Consider the following 20,545-nt stretch of genomic DNA (forward strand, 5'->3'; position numbering starts at 1 on the left):
CTGTGAAATTTAGGATGCACTGGAGAAGGCAAAATACTCCTCAATGGTGGAATCAGACACAGATCCTGGAAGAAGCAAAAACCAGACACCTCAAATGACAACAGGAGGATGTTATAGATGTAAAATATTTTTATTCGTAAATGCTGATCTTCTAAATCTGTTTCCACAAATTCCAAAACCCATAACACTCTGTATACTTCAAAAAATTCTTTTTTTGTGTTGTTTTTTTGTATTTTTTTTGCCAACATTAGATACTATTATACAGAACAGAAAAAACTGTAGGACAAATACTGGTAGGATGTTGGAATATTGTACAAGAGAAGAAAAATATTCAAGAAACAATTTAATACAGCTATTTATCAAGAGAAAAATATATACAATTGATTTATTCTGTAAGATAAAAATACATCATGCCATATACATTACAAGTTCAGAACTGTATTACTGAATATACCAACAGTTTACAGTCCACTTTAATTGTGCACACAAAAAAAAAACTTCATTTTTTTTTTTATATTTAGCCTGTGAAGTGTCAGTACCAGAATTTTAAGTACAAAATAAAAAGCTAACCTGGTTCAAAATGCTGATTAAATTTCTACAAGCAAACACAAAACAGTGTTTATTTTTTTAAAGAAATGTAAACAAAAACAATCCATACAAACACGTCTTTAAATTACATTTTCCAAAATCCTATTGCCAGAGTCCTGCAGCTGCAAGCACATTACACCTAATTTTTTCCTTGTTTTCCTTTTAAGAAGGCTATCGCATCAGACTGAAGCTCCAACTCATTCTATGGTGTTTACATGATTTAATGTAGGCTGAACAAGTCACCTAATCCTTGACTACTTTTGCTGAAGAATAAAAACCATGTCCAGCCTCTATTTTGGGTGGTTTTAGCAGTTATTCACAGTTATCACAAATTGTAAGCACAAAAAAAACCTGACTTAAGAAATAGGGATGCAACAATATAATACAAATAAAATTAATCTAAATTACCCAAACATCTACAAAATTCAAAGTTGTAATATACATGCCTTTACCAGGCTTAAGGTTTACTTAAAAAAATTCTCGTAAGACCACAGTTGAGACTGCTTTAAACATACAAAACCCCCTCTCTTTAAATTGAGATTTTGGTTATTCTGAACTGGGAATCGCATGTCCGTGAGTACATGAGATCATATTGTAACATCCCTATCAACGTTTGAGAATAAGCACCCGAACTGCTGCAGAGTCTGGTAGCATTTGGTCAATAACTATTTTTATACTGTATTTTTTTTCCTCAAAATATTTACACTTTTATACAAAGTAACAGAGTTTGTTAGTTCTGCAGGTAACAGCAGCAGCTTGGCTTTCTTCTAACTTTCTTTTTAAAAATAGCTTCATTCACTTATTCAATAATAAATACAAAAAGGTTCTCTTATTTTACAGAAATCAAAAACTACAATAAACTGACTCATGGAATCAAGTATTTAAATGTATTTTAGTGCAAGTTATTTTTTCCCTTAGCTCTATCCCTAAGGAAGTCGTTTCAGTACATTCCTTGTTCAGTGGTGTCTACTTTTATTTAAAATTTTTTCTTTAATTAGAGGGCCTGCCCCTTTATCAAATAAGGCTGTGGCCAGCACTTTGGACTTCTCCCTTTCGCTGGTGATTTCAGTCTTACATTCATAGTGGCCACCTGCCTTCCTGCAGGTCAGCCAGCAGTTCTTTGCCCAAGTTAAACAGTTTCTCCTTAGTGAGCTCAAAAACAAAAGTGCTGGACCATTCTGTTAACTCAGTTTCACCTCCACGTGTCTGGAAAGCTTCAGATTTTGCCGGCTTGCTTCTGGTGCTTGTTGGTTGGTGGGTTATTTTTCCTCTTTATTTTTTTCTTTTTTTTTTTTTTTTTCTTCTTTTTAAATACTTGTGTAGAAATGTATATTTCCAGAAGTGATTTTTTTTTTCCCCCTTCAAAAAGGCAACAATTTTCCGTCGACAAAATCAAAATGTGTATCACTTCTTCCTAGGGACAAGCAACCCTCAAAGACAGCAAGGAATGCATTCTAGTTCATCCACTTTCGGCAGTTTACAGCTCCACAGTGACATGGAATCTTGTGCTGGTCATCTTCAAAATCGAACTTATAGTCATAGCAAAGCTGGAAGGAGAGCATGAGAGTGGTTATGGAAGAGCTGGGATTTGCCACAGCTTTCCCTGTAGCTACAATTTAAACAGCAGAACACAGCAAACGCTGCACTGTGAGGGACAGGAATGGGCAAGGGAAATGTCACCTCCCCCCAGCACAAACAAGCTGTGCCACTGGCCAGGAATCACATAATGGATGCAGGTGGCAAGAGGGGTGTAAAGCCAGCCCTACCTCCTCCCCCTTCTGGATTCTTCTGCTGGAGCTGATGATAATTTTGTGTCCTCTCTCAAAAGTGACCACCTCAGCCACGCAGTTGGGTGCACACGAATGGTTGATGTACCTACGGAAGAAGAGTGGGACAGGTGAAACCTCTTAGGAAAACCCATCCCTTGAGGCAAATCTGAACCAAACCTCAGGATGGCCTTAGCTCCATGGGCTCACCGCCTTTCCACATACAATTACATTACTCTGTACTTGTTTCTTTACCTAGAAAATGTCAAAAAAATCAAGTGTCAAAAAAAATTCCTTTCTTCACAGCTGCCATGAAACGTAACTGAAAGATGAGCAAAGCTGATGGAAGAGACAGTGGGACAGTCTGAAGACTCAATGTACCAGCTCAGAGAACAAACCCCAGAAACTGAGAGGCTCCAACAGCCCTGGGCCAACCCCAGGGATCCCCCCAGGGCCACCCACCTTGCAGGGCCTCCCGTTAGGGTGGCGTCGATGACGTGGTCGTTGTCAATGCGGAACATGTACACGCCACGGTTCTGAAAGACACAAGTGGCACAAGGGCTCTGGTGAGGTTTTACTGCAGTGCCAGTGATGAGCCAACAACATGGGCCAGCTCCAAGTGCCCTCCTGCACTCCAGATCAGGCACTGCCCACTGGCTCACGAGGGAAAGCACTGTCACGTACTGCCTGTGTCCCCATGGGTTTGTGAGGGATGATGGGTCATAAACACAAACCTCTGGACAATTCAGTTTTCCCTAAGAGCTTCCTACAGCCTTTCATCTGGGATATCTGACTGCTTCCCAGACAGGCACTAACTGTTAAAATACCATCAAGTTACACAAAGGAAGTGGTTTTACATTTAAGAAGTTCTCATTAAAGACTGAGGTCCTGACACATCTGCCAGAGCTGTGTCCTCTTAAACAGAGGATGTTGTGTCCTCCCTACCTGCCAGAGTGCTGTGAGATTTACTGAACATTGAAATACTCTGGTAACAACCACTGTAGACTCCTCTGGTTTTATTTTAAGCCTATGTGCATTTAGGACACAGCAGAAAACAAATTAGGGGACCTGAATTCATCAGGCAGAACAGTATTTGTTTTGTTCTGTGAATGTCTGAATGGCGAAGGGGAAAGAAAGAATGAACAAATACCCTTACCTGAGACTCATAGAGCTTCTCCTTCCTGTTTGCTACCTCATTCCGGATAATTGTCCCAATATACTCAATGACCATTGTGTGCTTTTCAATGTCTCGAGCAGCATATAAGCCCAGGCCCTACAGAAAGTGCACTGAGAGTTAGGAACTTTACACTCACAGTGTTCCTCACCATGCCCCAAGCCAGGAGTGGAAAGGGGAGACAGAGATGCAGCACTGATAAATAAATGAAGCAGCAACAGCCCAATGCAGAGTCCAGCCTCACACAGATCCCAGAAAACTCGGCTGCCATCTTGGTGAGAAATCTACTCTTACCCCTCTGACACTGACTGTGTAAAGCTTATAAATTCCCTGAGAAATAAAAGTGGGTCCTGCTAGACCAGAGACACCTGAGAGGAACCCAACCGCGCCCACACATGGCCAGATTAGTGACAAAGCTTTTCCAAAACAGACTGTGGGGCAAACCAGCAGCATCACATAAAACAATGGATTTTATACTCTTATGAAGGCAAACAAGTGCTGAGCTCTTCCTGCTTGTCTTGTACCACTTCATCAGCTTGGCCTGAGCACCTCATGCTTCCACTGTGTATTGCTATTTTTATGAAGTTTTACTATGATTTTGAGGAATGGGCTAAAAAAAAACCAAACAACAAACCACCCCAAAATTTTAAAAAATCCTTTTTCTAGATGACCATAACAAATGAATTTTTAGATATTTACAGTAATTAGAAAGAAATCTTACTTAAGATAAATCTGTGCAATTGATGTGCCACTTAAAAACTGCCAATTTTGGAACGAGACTGGAAGGAATTTTACAATAGGTTTAGTTTCAAATTTTCATCTGGATTAGGATAAATATTTATATACAAAATATGACACCTACAAAATTTAGCCGTAAAACAGACATTAATAAAAACATATGTAATGTTTTTAAATATCCATTTCCTGAAGCTGGAGCTGACCTGAATGCGAGAGCGAGCCAGGTACACGTTGGATTTCCACTCGGTTTTCATCTTGCGGTACTGAGAGGACTTGGAATGGACGAACTGTTTGCTGTAAGGCGCGTTCAGCTCCCCCGTGACTGTGCTCTGAAAGGACTTCGATGTGCTGGTGCTATTCAAGGTGTGAGGCCTGTAGGAATTGGGCATGTAACAGGAAAGAATACAAGAAAAACTGAAGATTTCTCTGAAAACAGCCAGGAAACCCAATAAAAATCTTCTCAGACACACAGACACTTAAAGCCAGCTAGCGGAGACACAAAGCAGTTCCTCTGACTGGGGCATGCACATTCACAGCCAAGGACGACAGGGTTTGTAAGCAGCAGACGAAAGCACAAATAACCCTAAAGCAGCCTATAAACCCTGGGCTGTACTATGTGAAATTAAAACAAAATACCTTAACACAAACCTCTTGACATGGGTACTCATTTTAGGCTCGGCACGGGCACAGCCCGTGGGGTTGATGGCAAGAGGAAGTTCCATTAAGGGGTTTCGGCCATAGCGGAAAGTGTAGTTCTCACAGGCCTCAACCCCTGGCAGCTGCAAGAGAGAAAGAGAGAGAGAGAGAGAGAGAGAAAAAGGAAAAAAAATACAAATAATTACATGTTTAATTATGTAACAAAATATTTACTTTTCCACACTTCTTTCTGTTCCCCTTCTCATGTGCCTATCCAGCAAGTGGGATGATCCAGCAAGAGCTGGGGTGGTGAACTCACCGATTCTGCAATCCTGGCCACGGCAGAGACTGTCAAACCAAAGAGGTCTTCACCCTTCAGATAGCCGGGGAACAGCTGGAGCATTTCAGATTCTTTTCTAACAGAAGCAACGGGCTCCAGGATTTTATCCCACACACCTACACAACCATTGGGAGAGAATTACAGTGATCAAAAAAATAAAAACTATTGCACTTGGTTTTAAAACAAATGCTTGAGGATATGGGAACCAGAACCCAGCACCGAGAAAACTTTTGTCTTTGATTCCCTATACAAATAGGCCAGGATCTAAAAAGTGAAGTGGAGAATGATTTGTTGAATTGCTAATTTTTAGGATTTAACAAATCCCAAACAAACACACTGTTGATTCTGCACCCTCAGTTTTCAGAAATTGAGCTTTCAGTGTTCTCAGCATGGAAACTTTCAGTCCTCTGACAACATGGACAAGTTTCTCTTGAGAAATTCTGTAAAAGTACAATTTTCTGAAAACACACAGTATATTCTATGTCCACTGATTGTAGTCAGTGCTCACTCTGTGAGGGTATCAATACCCACAGCACCAAGGCCTTGAGACCCACAGAGTTACAGGCCTCCAGCACATCCACAAGCCAATTTCCAAGACCTGTCCATATGCGTATGGACACCCTGACAGAGACATTACCCACCCTGAGAAAAACTGTGGTCACTCAGCTGTTTTTAGATCTCCCTAAATTGAGCCCAGCTGATTTGAAGATAACTGAGCAGTGGCTCTGTGTTTAAACAAAGTCACTTTTCATTAAATGAAACCTGTGCTGACTTTCCTACTGCTTTAGTTAATTTTCAACTATCAATCTTGGGTCTCCTCCGTGGACTTGGAGCAATTCTTCTCATCTGCTGCTTATACAATTTCTTCAGAGGTGTTCACAGTCTTCACAGCAAGGTATTAAAAATGGGCCCTGGAAGCTCACTATAAACATTATGTTTGAACAGTGCCTGCAACAGTTGCTTCAAACAAGTACCGTACCACAGGAATCAGCACTACCACAACGAACAGCACAGCCACAAACTGATGATCACAGTTCACAGAATTTACCTTTAGGTGTTGTGTCAGTCAGAACCAGATCCTCGTGGCCCTGCTCCACCACCTTGATGACGAAGAGCGGGAGCCCGTCCTTCTCCTCGATGGAGCAGAGGTAGCGGCAGCGCCTGTTGGCGTACCTCATGCTCCAGTACAGCCGGCTGGCCTCATAGCCCACGGGGAACAGGGCTTTGGAGGAGTGGAAGGCCTGCATCTGCTGTGGCAGCAGCTGGCCCACGGCGTGGAAGATGAGGCTCCCCACACGGAAGGTGTGGTCGCGCTCGCCGCGCTGGACGATGCTGGCGATCTGCCGCACCTCGTCACGCTGCACGTACACCCTCCGGAACACGGCGAAGTAACTCAGCTCCTGCTCGTGAGTTCCCTTTGGTTTGTGCATGGGGCAAAGCATGGTCTTGTCTTTAAAAAACATGCATTGTGCTTTAATGGCACAGGTAAAGTGATAAATATTGGTGCACCTTAACCTGTGGCAACCGCTGGTGGCACCCATTTTGTGACAGAACATGCATTTCATCTGCAGGCCTCTCCGCAGTGCTAGTTCCACGTTTATTAAGGCACCAGCTTGTGTCTCGTAGACTTCTGTAGACCAAAGAGCACAGTTCAAATGGACCCAAAGGTCTAAATCCAGGTTGAGAAGCCTTGCTGGTCCATCAGTTAATCCGTCACCTTCCTCGTGACAGAAGCAACATTTCCTGTAGTCTTTAGGCACAGGGTCAGGTTTAAGGGTTGTGCCCAGTTTTTTAAGAAATTCATCTATTTCTTCTTCACAAGGAGGTTTGAATGATCCTTTAGGAATCACAATCTGAATGCTCCACTTTTTCCATTTCATCCCTTTCCATTTCTTACTGGGAGGCCGGCAGTCCTCCAGACTGCTGTGTATTGCTTTTAACCTGGGCTTGAGTTTCACCGTTACCTTCAGCTCATCCGGTTTCGCCTCTACCTTGGCTGCTTCAAAGGCAGGGGGGAACATGATGGGGGGTGATGAGGGAGGAGAAACCTTTTCCTGCAGCTGAGGCAGACAGTGAACATCCAAAGTGGAGATGTTGTTGCTGTACTGATGGAATGCTTTGGGTGGCCTCTCCTTCATCGGCGACTGTGGCAGGGTTGGGACTGATTCCTGATAATCAACAGAAAACTCTTTTAGAAAAAGATCCCAAACGTGTTCATCATTAAATATAACCTGAAAACATGGGCAGCTCAGGATGGGAGAGGCTTCTCCAAATGCTTAAAATTAAGATGCAGCAACTGAGAAAGATGGAAATTATCCTGACCCATGTTACCACAGCTTGGGCCAGGATTTGCAGCAGGAAATTCTCCCAGCCCACCTAGAACGTGGTACCCATTTAATACATGAGAGAAATAATAATGTTGTGTAATAATAATAATCCTTCGTCCAGGTTCTGAATGTGAAACTCTTCAATTGCCCTTGGTGAGCTGACTGCCAACTTAGTTCTTAGGGATTCTTAGAAAGTTTTGTTACAACACAAAGTAACCTTAAAATATGGGTCACAGAACTAATTTAAAGTCTAAGAATCTGGTATTTGGTAGAAGTGGAAAACTGAGAACTAATGCCATGTATTTTTTTCCTGCAAACAAGTGAGAAGGAATTCCTGCAGATCTGGATTAGATACAACTTGAGGACTTAAAACTATTGAGTCACAGTAAAGAAGAATTATATCTGCAGAGAGTTGTGAAAAACCAACCAAACACCAAACCAAACCAAGAAAACAAACCCTAAGACGGAAAACAAAAACAACAAAGGAAGCTTAGATTATTAAGTGCTTAACGTGGTTTGTGTGATTAATCTTGAAAGAGTAAATTAAAGGATCAAGAGGCTGAATATGACATTTAATTAACTTAATTAGGTGCATGCTGATGCACTTGTAGAAGAATGTCACCCTGTTTATACACAACTGAAAATGAGCTACATGGGATATTAAAAAGATATGGATGTAAACAGAGTTATCTTCTCCAGGGTTACATTTTAAAAATTCAATTCCTCCTGAAAAGTAAGCAGGATGCACTTGAAGGAAGGCTTCAAACTATACGGTCTATACAGGACCATGAGAACACATTAATTAGGTAAAGCTTGAAGGACATAGCCTGTTGTTTAGGGGAAAAAAGGTACATTTGATCTAGAAACAGCAGAAGACAAGTTAATTAAGTACTCAAAAAATTTTAACTGTGAGAAACTCAGCAGGCTCATTCAGTGATCAGTGAAGACTATTTCACTTTTAATGATTAAATAATTAGATAAATTTAAGTTCACCTTCCTCTGACACTGAATGAGCCCTGACACAGCAAGAAATGATGCCGTTTCTCTCAGGTGTCAGACAACCCTTGCACTGTCTCCAGGTAGAGAACTACAACAGCAGAATATTCGGGACCACCTGAGAAAATTCCACTTTCAGTTGAATGAACTTCTTCAGATGAACTTCTCCAGTAATAAGAACCTCCTTTTTCTGGTCACTGTCAGCTCATAGGCTCCTTACTGGGGTTTTGGTAATCAATGATTTACAATGGCAGCTTCACCCAAATAAAGTCAGGGAACAGGATTCTATATTCCCACTTTCACTGAACAAATGAAACTCTTTTTACAAACTTACTGCTCAATTATTATTTTCACAGCTGCAATTTTATTTTTAACTGTATAAGCCAAATCCAAATGCAGGATATACCCCTTAAAAACATGTCTGTGGTTGTTTACAATGCCCAGAGAACTTGAATGACTGATTTTTTGAGACTGCATTTTCAAAGCCTGGGAGGGCAGTCAAAGGTGGTGGCTTTTCTGCCATGCATCTGTCAGACACAAAGTTCTGCAAATATGATTTTTACTTCATGCTGCTGGTTCAGAATCTCAATGTCTGAAAACAGAGCAATTAATTTATAAACCTCTCAAATGAAGTGCAAGCTTCCCCCTCGGCCCCTTTCTGTTCTCCAACAAATAGCTGCAATAATTTCAGCTCACTCAGGTCTGCCAGTGTTTGATACTTACTTTGTTCTCTGAGTTTTTCGCTTGCACAGCTGCTGAATAAAGAACAAAGCAGTTGTTGCTACAGAATACAATGTCCTTCATTTTATCTGAGCCTTCTTGGGAATCCTGGGAATCAAACACAGAAGAGTGTAAGAAGTGCATTTTAATACCATTCTTCACATAGTAAATGTAATGAAACAAGTCTTCCAATCTGGCTGGAAACTCTTTTATTTGTAGAACATTTGTGAAATAATGAGGGATGCTGTGATATAAATACTTGATTATTTGACAGATCTAACGGTACCACCACCTACACCCTTGTTCTTCAGCATTTCCTGCCTTTTACAGAAGTTTAACAATCAAAATAAAGCATTCTACACCATGCATCCATCTGCTCCATAGGCACTCTTGCAAAGCAAAATCCATTTTCTTTTATCTTCAGATGGCAGAAGAATGTCTCATTTCAGCCTAATCAATGCCAGATCACACTGTTTTATCTACTGATCCATCTGCAAAACCTTACTTGGAATTCAGTGGATTCCTGCCTGCATGAACCTTTTACTCTATTCAAGTTCTGGCTATGTCTTAGTGGTGTAGTCACCTCCTGGTCACTGAATAGCAATGACATCTTTTGAAGGAATGACAGCTCCCAGTGTAAGGACAAGAGATTGCAACTGAAATCTGATTCCTGTCCAAGAAGAGTGCAAGTATTCCTGCTCTTATACAGTAATTCCTGGCACAGCAATATAGCTGCCTCACAAATGAGCTTTTTTTGAACTGAGGTCCCTGAAGAGGTCAGGGAAGGAGGCTGGTAGCAGAGCTTTGAGAACTCCCATAGATGGAACTTGTTTTATGAAATGTACTGGAATTCATTGTATATCAGTAACAACAACTTTGCCGTTTTTTAGCTGTACTACAAATGTGTTTGAATGTCCCACCCTGAATTAGGACACACAAGGAAGGGGAAGCTGAAGTGCTCTTGGCTGGCAGGACAAACAGGACTTTGTGCCATCCCTTGCTTTAAGGAGCCTCAGAGTGCAGGGTCCTGCCCTGGGCACCTCAGTACTGACCTGTTTGAGGAAGGGCAGGTCTTTGAAAGATTTCCTCACACCACTGCCCAGAACCACGACCTTGCAGTGGGAGCACCAGCGAGGCCTCAGTGCTGAGCCTTCTGCCATGTTCTGGCTGTGATCCTTGTAGCCAGCCAGACCTAGGGAACAGATTATCTGTCAGAAGCTGTATCAGATCAAACCAAATTTATCAGAGATCACAGCATTCTTCACTGGTCTAGAGGACTAGCACCCTCCTGGACAGGGCATGGAAGGAAGGCTTTAAACCTTGACCCGATAGATAAATTGTGTAAATCAGACCTAAAACAACTGCAAAGCAGGCAAAACCACAATCTTGTATAAAAACTGACAAAATTAACACAGGCATACAAGCTTAAAGCATGTCGAGCTTTCCAGCATGGGAACAATCTTTCTGAATTATGTATTTAAAACGAGACTAGACAAAAAAAAAAACCCTAATAATGTTAGGAATTATGGGAGAAATGCCTCACTGACAGTGATGTACACATGCAATGGAAATCAGAGATGGATGAGAACTGCTCATGGTTAAATCCAGAAGCATCCACATGACCACGTAAGAAGAGAAAAATTTTACTTGGAACAAGAACCAATTACTGAATTCTAGAGCACGGCTTTATGAGGCTGAAATGCATCAGTACTGACTCAGTTAAACCCTGAACACTTGGAAGTTAAGGCCCACTCACCATTGCTGTTGGCAGGGAATGGCACATTGGGCTGCTTCAGTCCATAGGGCCCCACCATCCTGGCAGGTGCCATGGATCCTGCCTGGGGACCCTGCAGGAGCAAGTGCTGCCTGTACTCCATAGATGGGTTCCCTCTGTGAGTGTTGGTGGCTGCCATGGAGGATGGGACATCTGGAGCATTACTGACCTCGTAACTGTTGGGAATTCTGACATGGAGCAGGTTGGAGAATGCTGCTACAACGCTACTGATGTTCTAAAAAAAGTAATAAAAACAAACCTTTGTTTACATCTGACAAGCAGTTCAGACACCAGAGATACAAACTATTGAAAGATTGTAACAGCAGCGTTATTGCACTGTAACCCCCCCAGAGTCACTATATATAAACCAAATTAACTGCTGTTGCACTCTATGTATGTAATACAGGCTTATTCCTTTTACCTCAGCAGCTGTGGGATGTAAAGTAATTGCTACAGAGATAAGGCCAGATTTAGGACCATTCTGGGATGGTCCAAGCTGGGAGGAGAAGAAGCCAGACCCAGGTAAAGCTCCTGAACCAGGTTCTGATTTTATATAATTCCTTTTGGCTTCTGAACCTGAAAATAAAACAGAATGCAGCACATTAATCCTACACTTCGGGGAACAGAGAGAAAAACAATCCTAGCTGTAAGTGCTCACTCAGCTGCAGCCTCACCTTTCCCAGTGCTGCTGGGTAGGATGGGAATGATGGGAGATGGGACAGGCTCCGGGTTCTCCTCCTTTACAACCGACAAGTCTGGGTAGCGACTGATCTCCATTCCCACCACGCTTTCAGGAGAGGAAGAAGGAACAAAGCTATCAGGAGTGTCCCTGTCCTCACAGTGATCTTGAACCCTGGAACAAAACCCAAAAAAGCCATGTGGGAAATGGACTAAACTTTTGGGAAGCCAAAGTTATAAATCATGACAGGGAACCAAAAGGAACTTGCTTGTTGCTACTGGTCATGGAACACAAGGAGGTGGTTGGCCATCATCTGGGTATCTCCTATTCCATTGCACACATACTCCATTTTCTTGGGAAAGATCCATGAAGGAAAACAAAGACACTAACAAAGCCAAACCTTCTGTTCCCCATGGCTCCATCTACCAGGGTAAAAAATGAGCACTTAATATTTGAGCTGTTTTAATATTTAAACTGTCTGGCCTTTGTCCATATACAGGCTCCAGTGTTTCACAGACACCCATATTTTGGCCAGGCAAGTGAAAGGGAGGCAGAAGGCAAGATCTCTGTAGGGAGTCTCGTTCCAGCCAGTGTTTCTCACCTGGGAAACTGAGTGGAGCTGTGCAGTTTCAGGCTAGCTCTTGCACAGTCCTGCTGCTGCTACAGCAGTCACCTGTCACTACAGCACCACACTGCTCCAGGAAAAGCACCGATTTGTCTAATTTTCTTCTGCTTTTAAGAGATCCAGGTAAGGAATTCCGAACAATTTAACAGAATCTAGAGCCTAGCAATGGCTGGAATCACCTACTTCCCTGTTCTGCTCTCTACATGTTAAGAGTTAAAATGATCCCATTCCATTCTCTGCCCTTCTGTGGCCATGCACAAACGGTTTTGTTTCTCCACACCTTCACAGTCTCATCCACTGAAAGATCACAGAATCTGCTCCTAATACCTTTTTCAAGATATCAAGGAAAACCCACCTTAACTCCTCCTGGTTGTTGTGAGGTGGTGTTGGAAGTGAAGCAGGAACATCCACAGTTTTGGGGCCCTGAGCCATTGCTCTGGCTAATAAATCATCTTGTGGTCTGAAAGGCAACTGGAACTGCTTTGGCCCCAGAGCTTTGGTAACTGAAACCAGAAAGGCACAGCACAATGAGACATCTGGACAGCTCTTTCAGGGACAGACATGCTGCCTGCTGGGTCTGGGTGGAGCCTGATGGTGACACCATTCTCAGGCACTCGGGATTTCAAAGAATTGTGATCATTCAGGCTTAACTTCCATTTTTACAAAAACCTGCAGATTTTGAGCAAACAGGGCTTCAAAGGCTTTTGAGTGTGTCTTCTGCCACTATGAGAGGATGCTTGTGTACTCAAAACCCCACAAAACTACAAAAAACCAACAATTTTGTAACAACAAAGGAAAAGGAGTGTGAAAAAAGGGATTTTAATCACTTAATAGTCTTTAAAAAGAGGCAGTATAAAGTACAGAAGGCAATTTTAACTTGTCTAAACTGTAAGCATCAGGAAATACTGCACACATTCTGAATAGGCTGCTTTGAGCTCACTCAACCAAGGAGCTCATATCAGTCATTTGTACTGGGCCCCAAAAAGCTGATGTTAAGGTTTTTTCACTTCTTAGGAGTGTGTCTAGCTCTCAACATGTTTTTGAACAGGAACAAGGGAAAGGCACCAGCACCTGACACAATACTGGTGTAAAATATTGCTGGCTAGTAATGATTATAACCTTGAAAAGTCTGGACATTTTATTTTTATAAAGGAGTATTGCAACTGAGAAGCATCCTAGGAGGTAACCTGGAGGAGACTGAGGGGAGACGTCTCAGGAGCCTCCAACTTCCTCAGGATGGGGGGCAGAGGGGCAAGTGCAGATCTCTTCTCTCTGAACACCAGTGAAAGGACCCAAGGGAATGGTCTAAAGTTGTGTCAGGGGAGATTGAGGGCAGATATTAGAAACAGGTTCTTCACCCAGAGGCTGGTTGGGCACTGAACAGGCTCCCCAGAGCAGTGGTCACAGCACCAAACCTGACAGAGCTCCAAGAGCATTTGGACAACGTTCTCAGGCACAAGGTGGGATTGTTGGGGGTGTCCTGTGCAGGGCTGGGAGCTGGACTCAGTGATCCTGGTGGGTCCCAACTCAGCACATTTTGTTATTCTGCGTTTTGCCACTTGCTACAAACAGGACTGACTTTACAGAACCAACACACGTGAGCCTTACCATCGTGGCCTCCCAGCACTCCAGCCTTGCCAGCGAGTTCCTCCGTGGTGGCAAAGCCATTGACCAGCTTCTGGCAGGCCACGGGCGGCGGCGTCGGGGGGAGAGAGGCCGGGGGGGTCGGGGGATTGCTCAGGTTGTTCTGCTGCGTGACATGAATTGAAAAACTATCAACAGCATGGAACACAGGGAGACAACTCGCCTTGCTCCACCACCACTCAGAGTTTTACACCCAGAATCAATAAGCAGCCCTAGCTGATACCCAAGCATGTGACAGAAAGGTATTTACTGTACAAGACACAATGATTAGCTTTGCTTACATCAGTGATATCGGACAAATAGTTCACATGAGTAAACAGCGCCAAATACATTACCAAAAGAAGATGTAGCTAAACTGTTTACAAAAATGCATGAAGAAGGAACAGTTTCAAGAGTTCTTACAAAGATCCCATCTGCATGCTGGGAGAGCTGCTCCATGGTGACTCTCCAGCTCCATGAACAAGTCAGCTTCCCCAGCTGTCAGGGAAGGGGAAGCTGCCTCACGTTCAGCACAGGATGAGCTGTCACTCTACATGTTCATACTCTGGGCTACTTCTCATCAGTTTATTCAACTGCCCATATTTTAAATGAAAATTTAATGAGAACTTCAGTATCTGTTGTTGCTGCAGTCAGGCCCACAAAGCTAATCCTCACTACTTAACTTTTGACCACAACAACTATTTCTGTAGGTCCCATTCTCAGCTTACACACTGTGTGAGTCTGGAGAAAACACCACTGGTTTTAATAGGTTTTTATATTAGGGTATCCAAGCAGCAAATTTGATTCTGTCTGTTCAGTATCCCACTGCCCTCCCAATATTGCCACTCTGATCTCAGAGACTGAGTTTTAAATGGTGTGGGTTATTAACTCATCAACAAACAGTCTATTTTGTTCAGAGTTCCCAGGTTCTTAGTTAGGGCTTGGTGGGCAAATGAGAAAAAGTCTATTTCTTATTTAATTCACATTAAGAAATGCTTTAATGCTCTCAATGACTTTGCAAAGTACTGAGAATACAGTCTTTTCTGCTCCACAAAACTGCAATTACAATTTTCATTATTTATCATCCATTTGTTTAAAGTGTATTTGTAGTTTTTAATTAGTTTATAACAACACAGTTTCCAGAACCAATATCCACTTTCAGAGAGTGAAACAATGGTGACTGTTTCACCACTGCATTACCTAGTCTAGCAATAGAAGGTTATTTTTCTTCTAGTTGCATGAAAGGCAAAAATTCTGACTAGCAATAACAATATCACGGACTTCTCTTCACACAGAGTGCAGACAACAGAAATCCAGATTAAAACCATACCTTGTAAATGAGCTGGGAGTAGTAATCTGAAGCCCCATCAAGAGTAGCACTACCAAAACTTCCCACAAGTCGATTTCCACCATTTAGCTGGCCACTGCCATAAGGGAGAAAGTGTGCAAAGCTCACTCCAATTATTGGCTCCACCAAAGGCAGAAGAGAAAGTTGCTGCATTAAAAGAAAAAGAAGTCAGAAATTAAGTCTAAAACAGAACACTGCAATTCTCCAGTCAGTAGAGTGGTTTCTAATTTAAAATAAGAATTGGAATTTATCCACTCTCAGGAAACTGTCAAACTCAGGACTCTCTGTTAAGGAATGTGGTCCCCTGTTCAGCTCCAGCTCCCTCCCAGCTTATCCAAAGGCTGCCAGAGCTGACAGGAACTCTGTGGCTTTGGGACTACCTGCCATGTCAGCCCATCTTCCAAAATTAAAAAAACCGCCAAAATTTAAACTCCCTGATTTTGTTTTGTATTTTCCCCACCCTGTGCTCAAAATTCAATTTAAGCATCAATTTCACTTCCACTGGGAGAAATCCACTGTTACACGTGGCCTCTGGACTGCCTTCCCCAGCCCCTGCCCACTCACCTGTTTCAGCTGGATGAAGGTATCTGCATTAGGATAAACAGCCTGCTTTTCTTCTTCCTCTTTTTTCCTTTTCTTGGACCGAGGAGCTGCTTTCTCTCCTGTCCTCTGAGCCCGCTTGTTTCTCTGTTTCTTGGTTTCAGGTCCTACATCTGTTCTCTGGAGCTGGCTGTTACTGCACCCGAATGCACCTTGCATCTGGACTCCTGCAGTTTGCTGGGGTGAAAAAAGGAAGTGCAGCAGAATTTTTGACATGTTAATACACAGTTCACTCCGATTTACTGCACGACTCTGAAAGCACAGGCAGGGAGTCATAAATCTCATCGATAACCAAGTGTATTTTACTGGCAGGTGGAACTGCTAAACTGTCCCTACAGACAGAATTATGACCTCCCATTAACACCACTGACATCTGAAAACATCATTAAAAATTCACAGGCCAGCAACATTCTCTTTTGAATATCCCCTAAAATAAAGTTACAAGTGCATGAAACCTTGGAGATGTTCACAAGGGCCTAATGAAAGACAGACTTGGTGGCAGAAGAAAGGTGTGGAAGTTAATATAATACCAAAGTTTTTTGAGGTTAGGAAGAAAAAAAATGTTGTGAAACATTTCTGGATTGTAGCACTTGCTTAAATACTTCCAGTACAAATCTGCAAAGCCCTTCTTCCCATGGAAGCATAGCTGGGTAAAAGGGATCACAATGGGACTCAAATGCTACAGGGGGCAAGGCAAGCTGAAAGAAAAGTAATTTTTTAAAAAATCCATTATTATTTTAAACAGCTCTACATGCCCCCTACCACCATGGTCTTCTAATATTCCTATAATGTGCTTTAACTGTGGATCTTTAACACATAATTACCTGTTGTTCACTATTACCGTTACTTTTATGAGTATTTATTCCTTATAAATACATTAAAATTTTGTTTTAAGAATGAATTTAGAGTTTAGGCAGTCAAAATCCAAAAGCAGAGATTAAGATTACAATAAAATGACTGAGTCTAAGTGTAAAGTGTATCCTATCTCCACAGAAAGCACTTTACTTTAGGTCTGTTTTTTATAAGTACCTTATAAATTAATAAATCATACACTCGGGTGGAGTCACAGAAGAAAGCAGCACCCAGACACACCACGTTCTGTACAGACACATACCAGTCAGTAATTAGGAATCATACTGCACAATCCTGCCTTAATACTAGGAAGTTGTATTTCTAAAGACAATTTTCTGTAGAAAAACACTTTTTTTTGCATTTTAGTGATTTCTGAATATGCTGATCTAAGAAGCCATATTAAAATTTATTCTTTTTTCAACACAGGTGTTTTTGCTTGTGGAGAAAAGGCAGGAAAGAGGCAGAAGTTCCTTAAAGCCATTTTCTCCACCCTTGTACAAGTAGGTTATGTTCCCACAATGCCCACAGTAAGGAACAGACTAGGCTGGACTGCTGCTCACCACAGTGTTAACAAAACCAGTACCAGGCTCACCATTCCTTCAGCTGGACTCTGCTTCTCTGCTAACTTTTTATCCCCAGAAGCCTCCTCTTCTGCTCGGCCACTGTTCTCCGGTTTCTGATTTAGAAGAGATGAGGACTTCTTGTTTTTTAGCAGGTGTTTCAGCAGTTCATTCCCTGACTCCCCCTTGGCTGCTGGAGCACTGGGTGGCTGTGCTGGACTCGGAGCTGAAGAGGTTGGCTGTGAGGTGACTTTATCCTCCTCCACCTTAATACTGCTTGGATTTTCTGGTTTAGGCTCAGTTTGACCTGAGCATTGATCAGTTTCTGCCTTTTCCAGTTTAACTTCTTGGAGGCTGGTGGGTGTGTCCATTTTAGCCTTCTCAGCCTCTGCATTCCCCCCGGGCTGTTTCTGGGCGCTGCTGCTGCTGGGCAGCTTCCCCTCCAGCTCCGGAGAGCTCTGGCTCTCTCCTGTGTTGGATGTTGAGGGGCCCATTAGCTCCAGAGACTCCTGCTCATCCTGGTGCCGTGGCTCATTGGGGGTGTTCACTGTGGGAGTGGAGGTAGCATCAGAAATGGTTGGGGTTGATGGTGCAGTGATATCCGAGTGTGGAGTTGAAGGGGCTTTTATGGACTCGGCATCGTCATCCTTTTTCTTTTTCCGCATCCTTTTCTTTTTGCCTTTCTCTTCTGGGATTATGTCAGAATACAGCTGGATGAGAGACGGGCCTGATACAGGGATGTTTGCAGCCTGGGGAACACCAGTGTCCGACCCACATGGGGCACTGCCCCCCAGCACTGGAGATGAAGGTACAGCAGAAGGAAATGGAGGCCTGACCTGGTTCTGCGTAAAGGCAGCCCCAGGGAGATTCCCATGAGTTTGTTTTACATTATGGAAATTGGGGGCTCCACCTGGAACAGCAGATGCATCAGGTCCAAAAGCTGCAGGTCCCACTGGCCTTCGCTCTGTGCTTTGCATAAAACTGGTGGCAGGAGGGGAGGTCACAGCACCTTGCTGCAGGATCTGCCCCATCTGCTGCTGCTGCTGTGGGGACGGCTGCAGGGGCCGAGGGGTTTGCATGAAATCACAAGGCAGCTCAGAATTGAAGAAAGGTATCTGAGATAAGGATGCTTTATTATTCAGCTCAGGCCCCATCATGCTGTGCTGCTCCAGCTCCATCCTCTGCTGCAGAGCTCTCTGTCGATCCACCTCCTGCATCAGCTGGATGCGCTGCCGCTCCTGCTGCTCCCGTAAGCGCTCCTTCCGCTCCCGTTCCTGGAAACTCTCACTGAAAGGGTTGTTGTCCTCAAACTCCACCCTTGGGGGTGGCCCTGACTGAGCAGCTGCATTTGGGCCAGGCACAGGAGCTGGTGCACCAGGAGTAATTGGCAATGGTGTCATTGGAGGCTGCATCCTTGCTGGATTCATGGACATGTGACTTGCAGGGGTGTTTGTAGATTGCCATCCGGATAGATTTGGCATCCTAGTGGGGTTGGATTGCCCAGGGATCACCACTGCGTGCTGCTGATGCTGGAGCTGCTGTGCCACCATGGGGAAGCTCTGCTGATTCATTGCTGGTGCTGTCCCTCCTGGAACCATGGGAGGCTGGGCCTGGACCCCTGGCATTATGGAATGTGGGGCCATCCCACACTGCTGCTGCTGCTGCTGCTGCTTGATCCGGTATTCCTCAATCAGCTCCGCGTGCTCCTTCTGCTGCTTCCGGATCTAAACATTGAAACAGTCATTATTCACCTCTCCCACAAACTGCCTGTGTAAGCAGCATAAACCATATAACTCACTACTCTAATTCCAGGAGACAACAAAACTCAGGCCAAGCCAGCATTTCTGCAGTGTTTTTAATGCTAAACAGTCATTATTTCATTAGAAATACTCCTCAGCCCAAGACTTCAGACAAAACAGCAGCGCCTCAAAGGTCTAATTACACACCAAGAATGCACTGTGTAGAGAATACACAAACCTAAACCAGCAGTGATCCTTGGCCTACAGATCTTACCATCCATGCACTGGATACAAACAGTTGGGAAAAGACAGGAAAAGGGAAACAGTGAGATGGATGATGTTCACACATCAGCAACATTTTAAAAAGATGCAACTGGAAAGGAAAAGTTTGCAGGAAAACAGTGATGGATATTCCTGTCTGTTCACAGGCAGATCCTCAAACATCTCACATCAGATGAAAATTGCAACTGCTGCTTGAAAATTTTAAATTTTAAGACCAAAATAAACTCAACACGGACACTACAAGTTATGCCTTGTAGTTTAGACAAATAGAAGTAAACACAACACTGCACACTGGACAAGCAAGAGCCTTTCAGAAACACTGCAGAGACCCAACTAAACTTGTCTCAAAAAATAAAAGGATTTGCAATCTACTGGTTGATGATACATACATTATGGAAAATCTCTCATTTCTGTTCATTTGATTATGACTTCCACAGTTTATGCAGGGCTAAAAATCTCCAGCATATTTTGAATTGTGTAGTAGCCCTCTCCTTTACCTGAAGCAAGCACTAAGACAGAAAGCTCAGGGTAATGGTGATACCACAGGACACACTTCAGGCTGCAGGACAGATGCACCCAAAAGGTTATTTGCACAATAATCCCAGGTCCAAGATGATTTATGAGCTCTGCCTTACTGACACTGCTGGATAAACAGTGCCACTGCACAGAGTGCAGTGACTGGATCCATCTGCACTGCACAGATCCAGGGCTCCAGGGCTTCTCCATGGTCCTACAGCACTAAACCTGTGCTGGCCCTGTGTAGCTGTACCATGAGGCACCCAAAGCACCAAAACCTCCAGGGCCTGCAGGGGTAGATCAGCTGTGGCTGTCCCTGGAATGAGCTGAGGTGTCCAAGGCCCAGGGCTGAGCACACCCAGAGGCCCTGAGCTGAGCTGGAGATTTCAGCAGTGCAGAGAGAGCAGGGCAGAGCCTGTGAGCACAGGCACGGTGCCACAGGGGCCATCTGGCAGTGTCTGCATGGCTCCATGCCTGGCCAATAACCCTGTCTCACATCAGCTCATGGGGCACAGCCAGCTCTGGGTTCTCTGTGCCTGAGTCCAAGAGCAGCAACTCACAGGGATCCAGGAGCTCTTTTCTCTCTCCATATATACAGAGACTTCTCAAAAACTGACAGGAGTTTGATTGCAGAAAAATGACTTGATCTGATTTGAAAGAGT

The 20,545-nt window shown here is 43.5% G+C and overlaps 1 protein-coding gene across 9 annotated transcripts in view; it reads right to left on the bottom strand.

Annotated features, from left to right (window-relative positions):
* Positions 1-111: 111 nt before the first annotated feature.
* The window catches only part of KMT2C (lysine methyltransferase 2C), a 189,755-nt gene continuing 169,321 nt past the window's right edge, over positions 112-20,545 (bottom strand). For 7 of the 9 annotated variants that reach the window (XM_088158694.1, XM_088158785.1, XM_088158636.1 and 4 more), the window contains 18 exons: positions 17,379-19,070; positions 15,899-16,111; positions 15,317-15,481; positions 13,972-14,113; positions 12,719-12,866; positions 11,734-11,912; positions 11,481-11,635; positions 11,042-11,294; positions 10,338-10,477; positions 9,289-9,393; positions 6,291-7,410; positions 5,222-5,358; positions 4,903-5,045; positions 4,470-4,638; positions 3,511-3,627; positions 2,817-2,890; positions 2,355-2,463; positions 112-2,135 (listed from right to left, as the gene is read on the bottom strand). In XM_088158694.1, coding sequence (XP_088014820.1) covers positions 2,043-2,135; positions 2,355-2,463; positions 2,817-2,890; positions 3,511-3,627; positions 4,470-4,638; positions 4,903-5,045; positions 5,222-5,358; positions 6,291-7,410; positions 9,289-9,393; positions 10,338-10,477; positions 11,042-11,294; positions 11,481-11,635; positions 11,734-11,912; positions 12,719-12,866; positions 13,972-14,113; positions 15,317-15,481; positions 15,899-16,111; positions 17,379-19,070 — 5,154 coding nt within the window. In that variant the 3' untranslated portion in view covers positions 112-2,042. The remainder of the gene's footprint in view (positions 2,136-2,354; positions 2,464-2,816; positions 2,891-3,510; positions 3,628-4,469; positions 4,639-4,902; positions 5,046-5,221; positions 5,359-6,290; positions 7,411-9,288; positions 9,394-10,337; positions 10,478-11,041; positions 11,295-11,480; positions 11,636-11,733; positions 11,913-12,718; positions 12,867-13,971; positions 14,114-15,316; positions 15,482-15,898; positions 16,112-17,378; positions 19,071-20,545) is intronic. The other 2 variants (XM_088158533.1, XM_088158548.1) reach the window with 2 other exon arrangements.

The sequence above is a fragment of the Sturnus vulgaris genome, chromosome 1 (assembly GCF_052056855.1).
Source record: "Sturnus vulgaris isolate bStuVul1 chromosome 1, bStuVul1.hap1, whole genome shotgun sequence".
NCBI classification, from domain to species: domain Eukaryota; kingdom Metazoa; phylum Chordata; class Aves; order Passeriformes; family Sturnidae; genus Sturnus; species Sturnus vulgaris.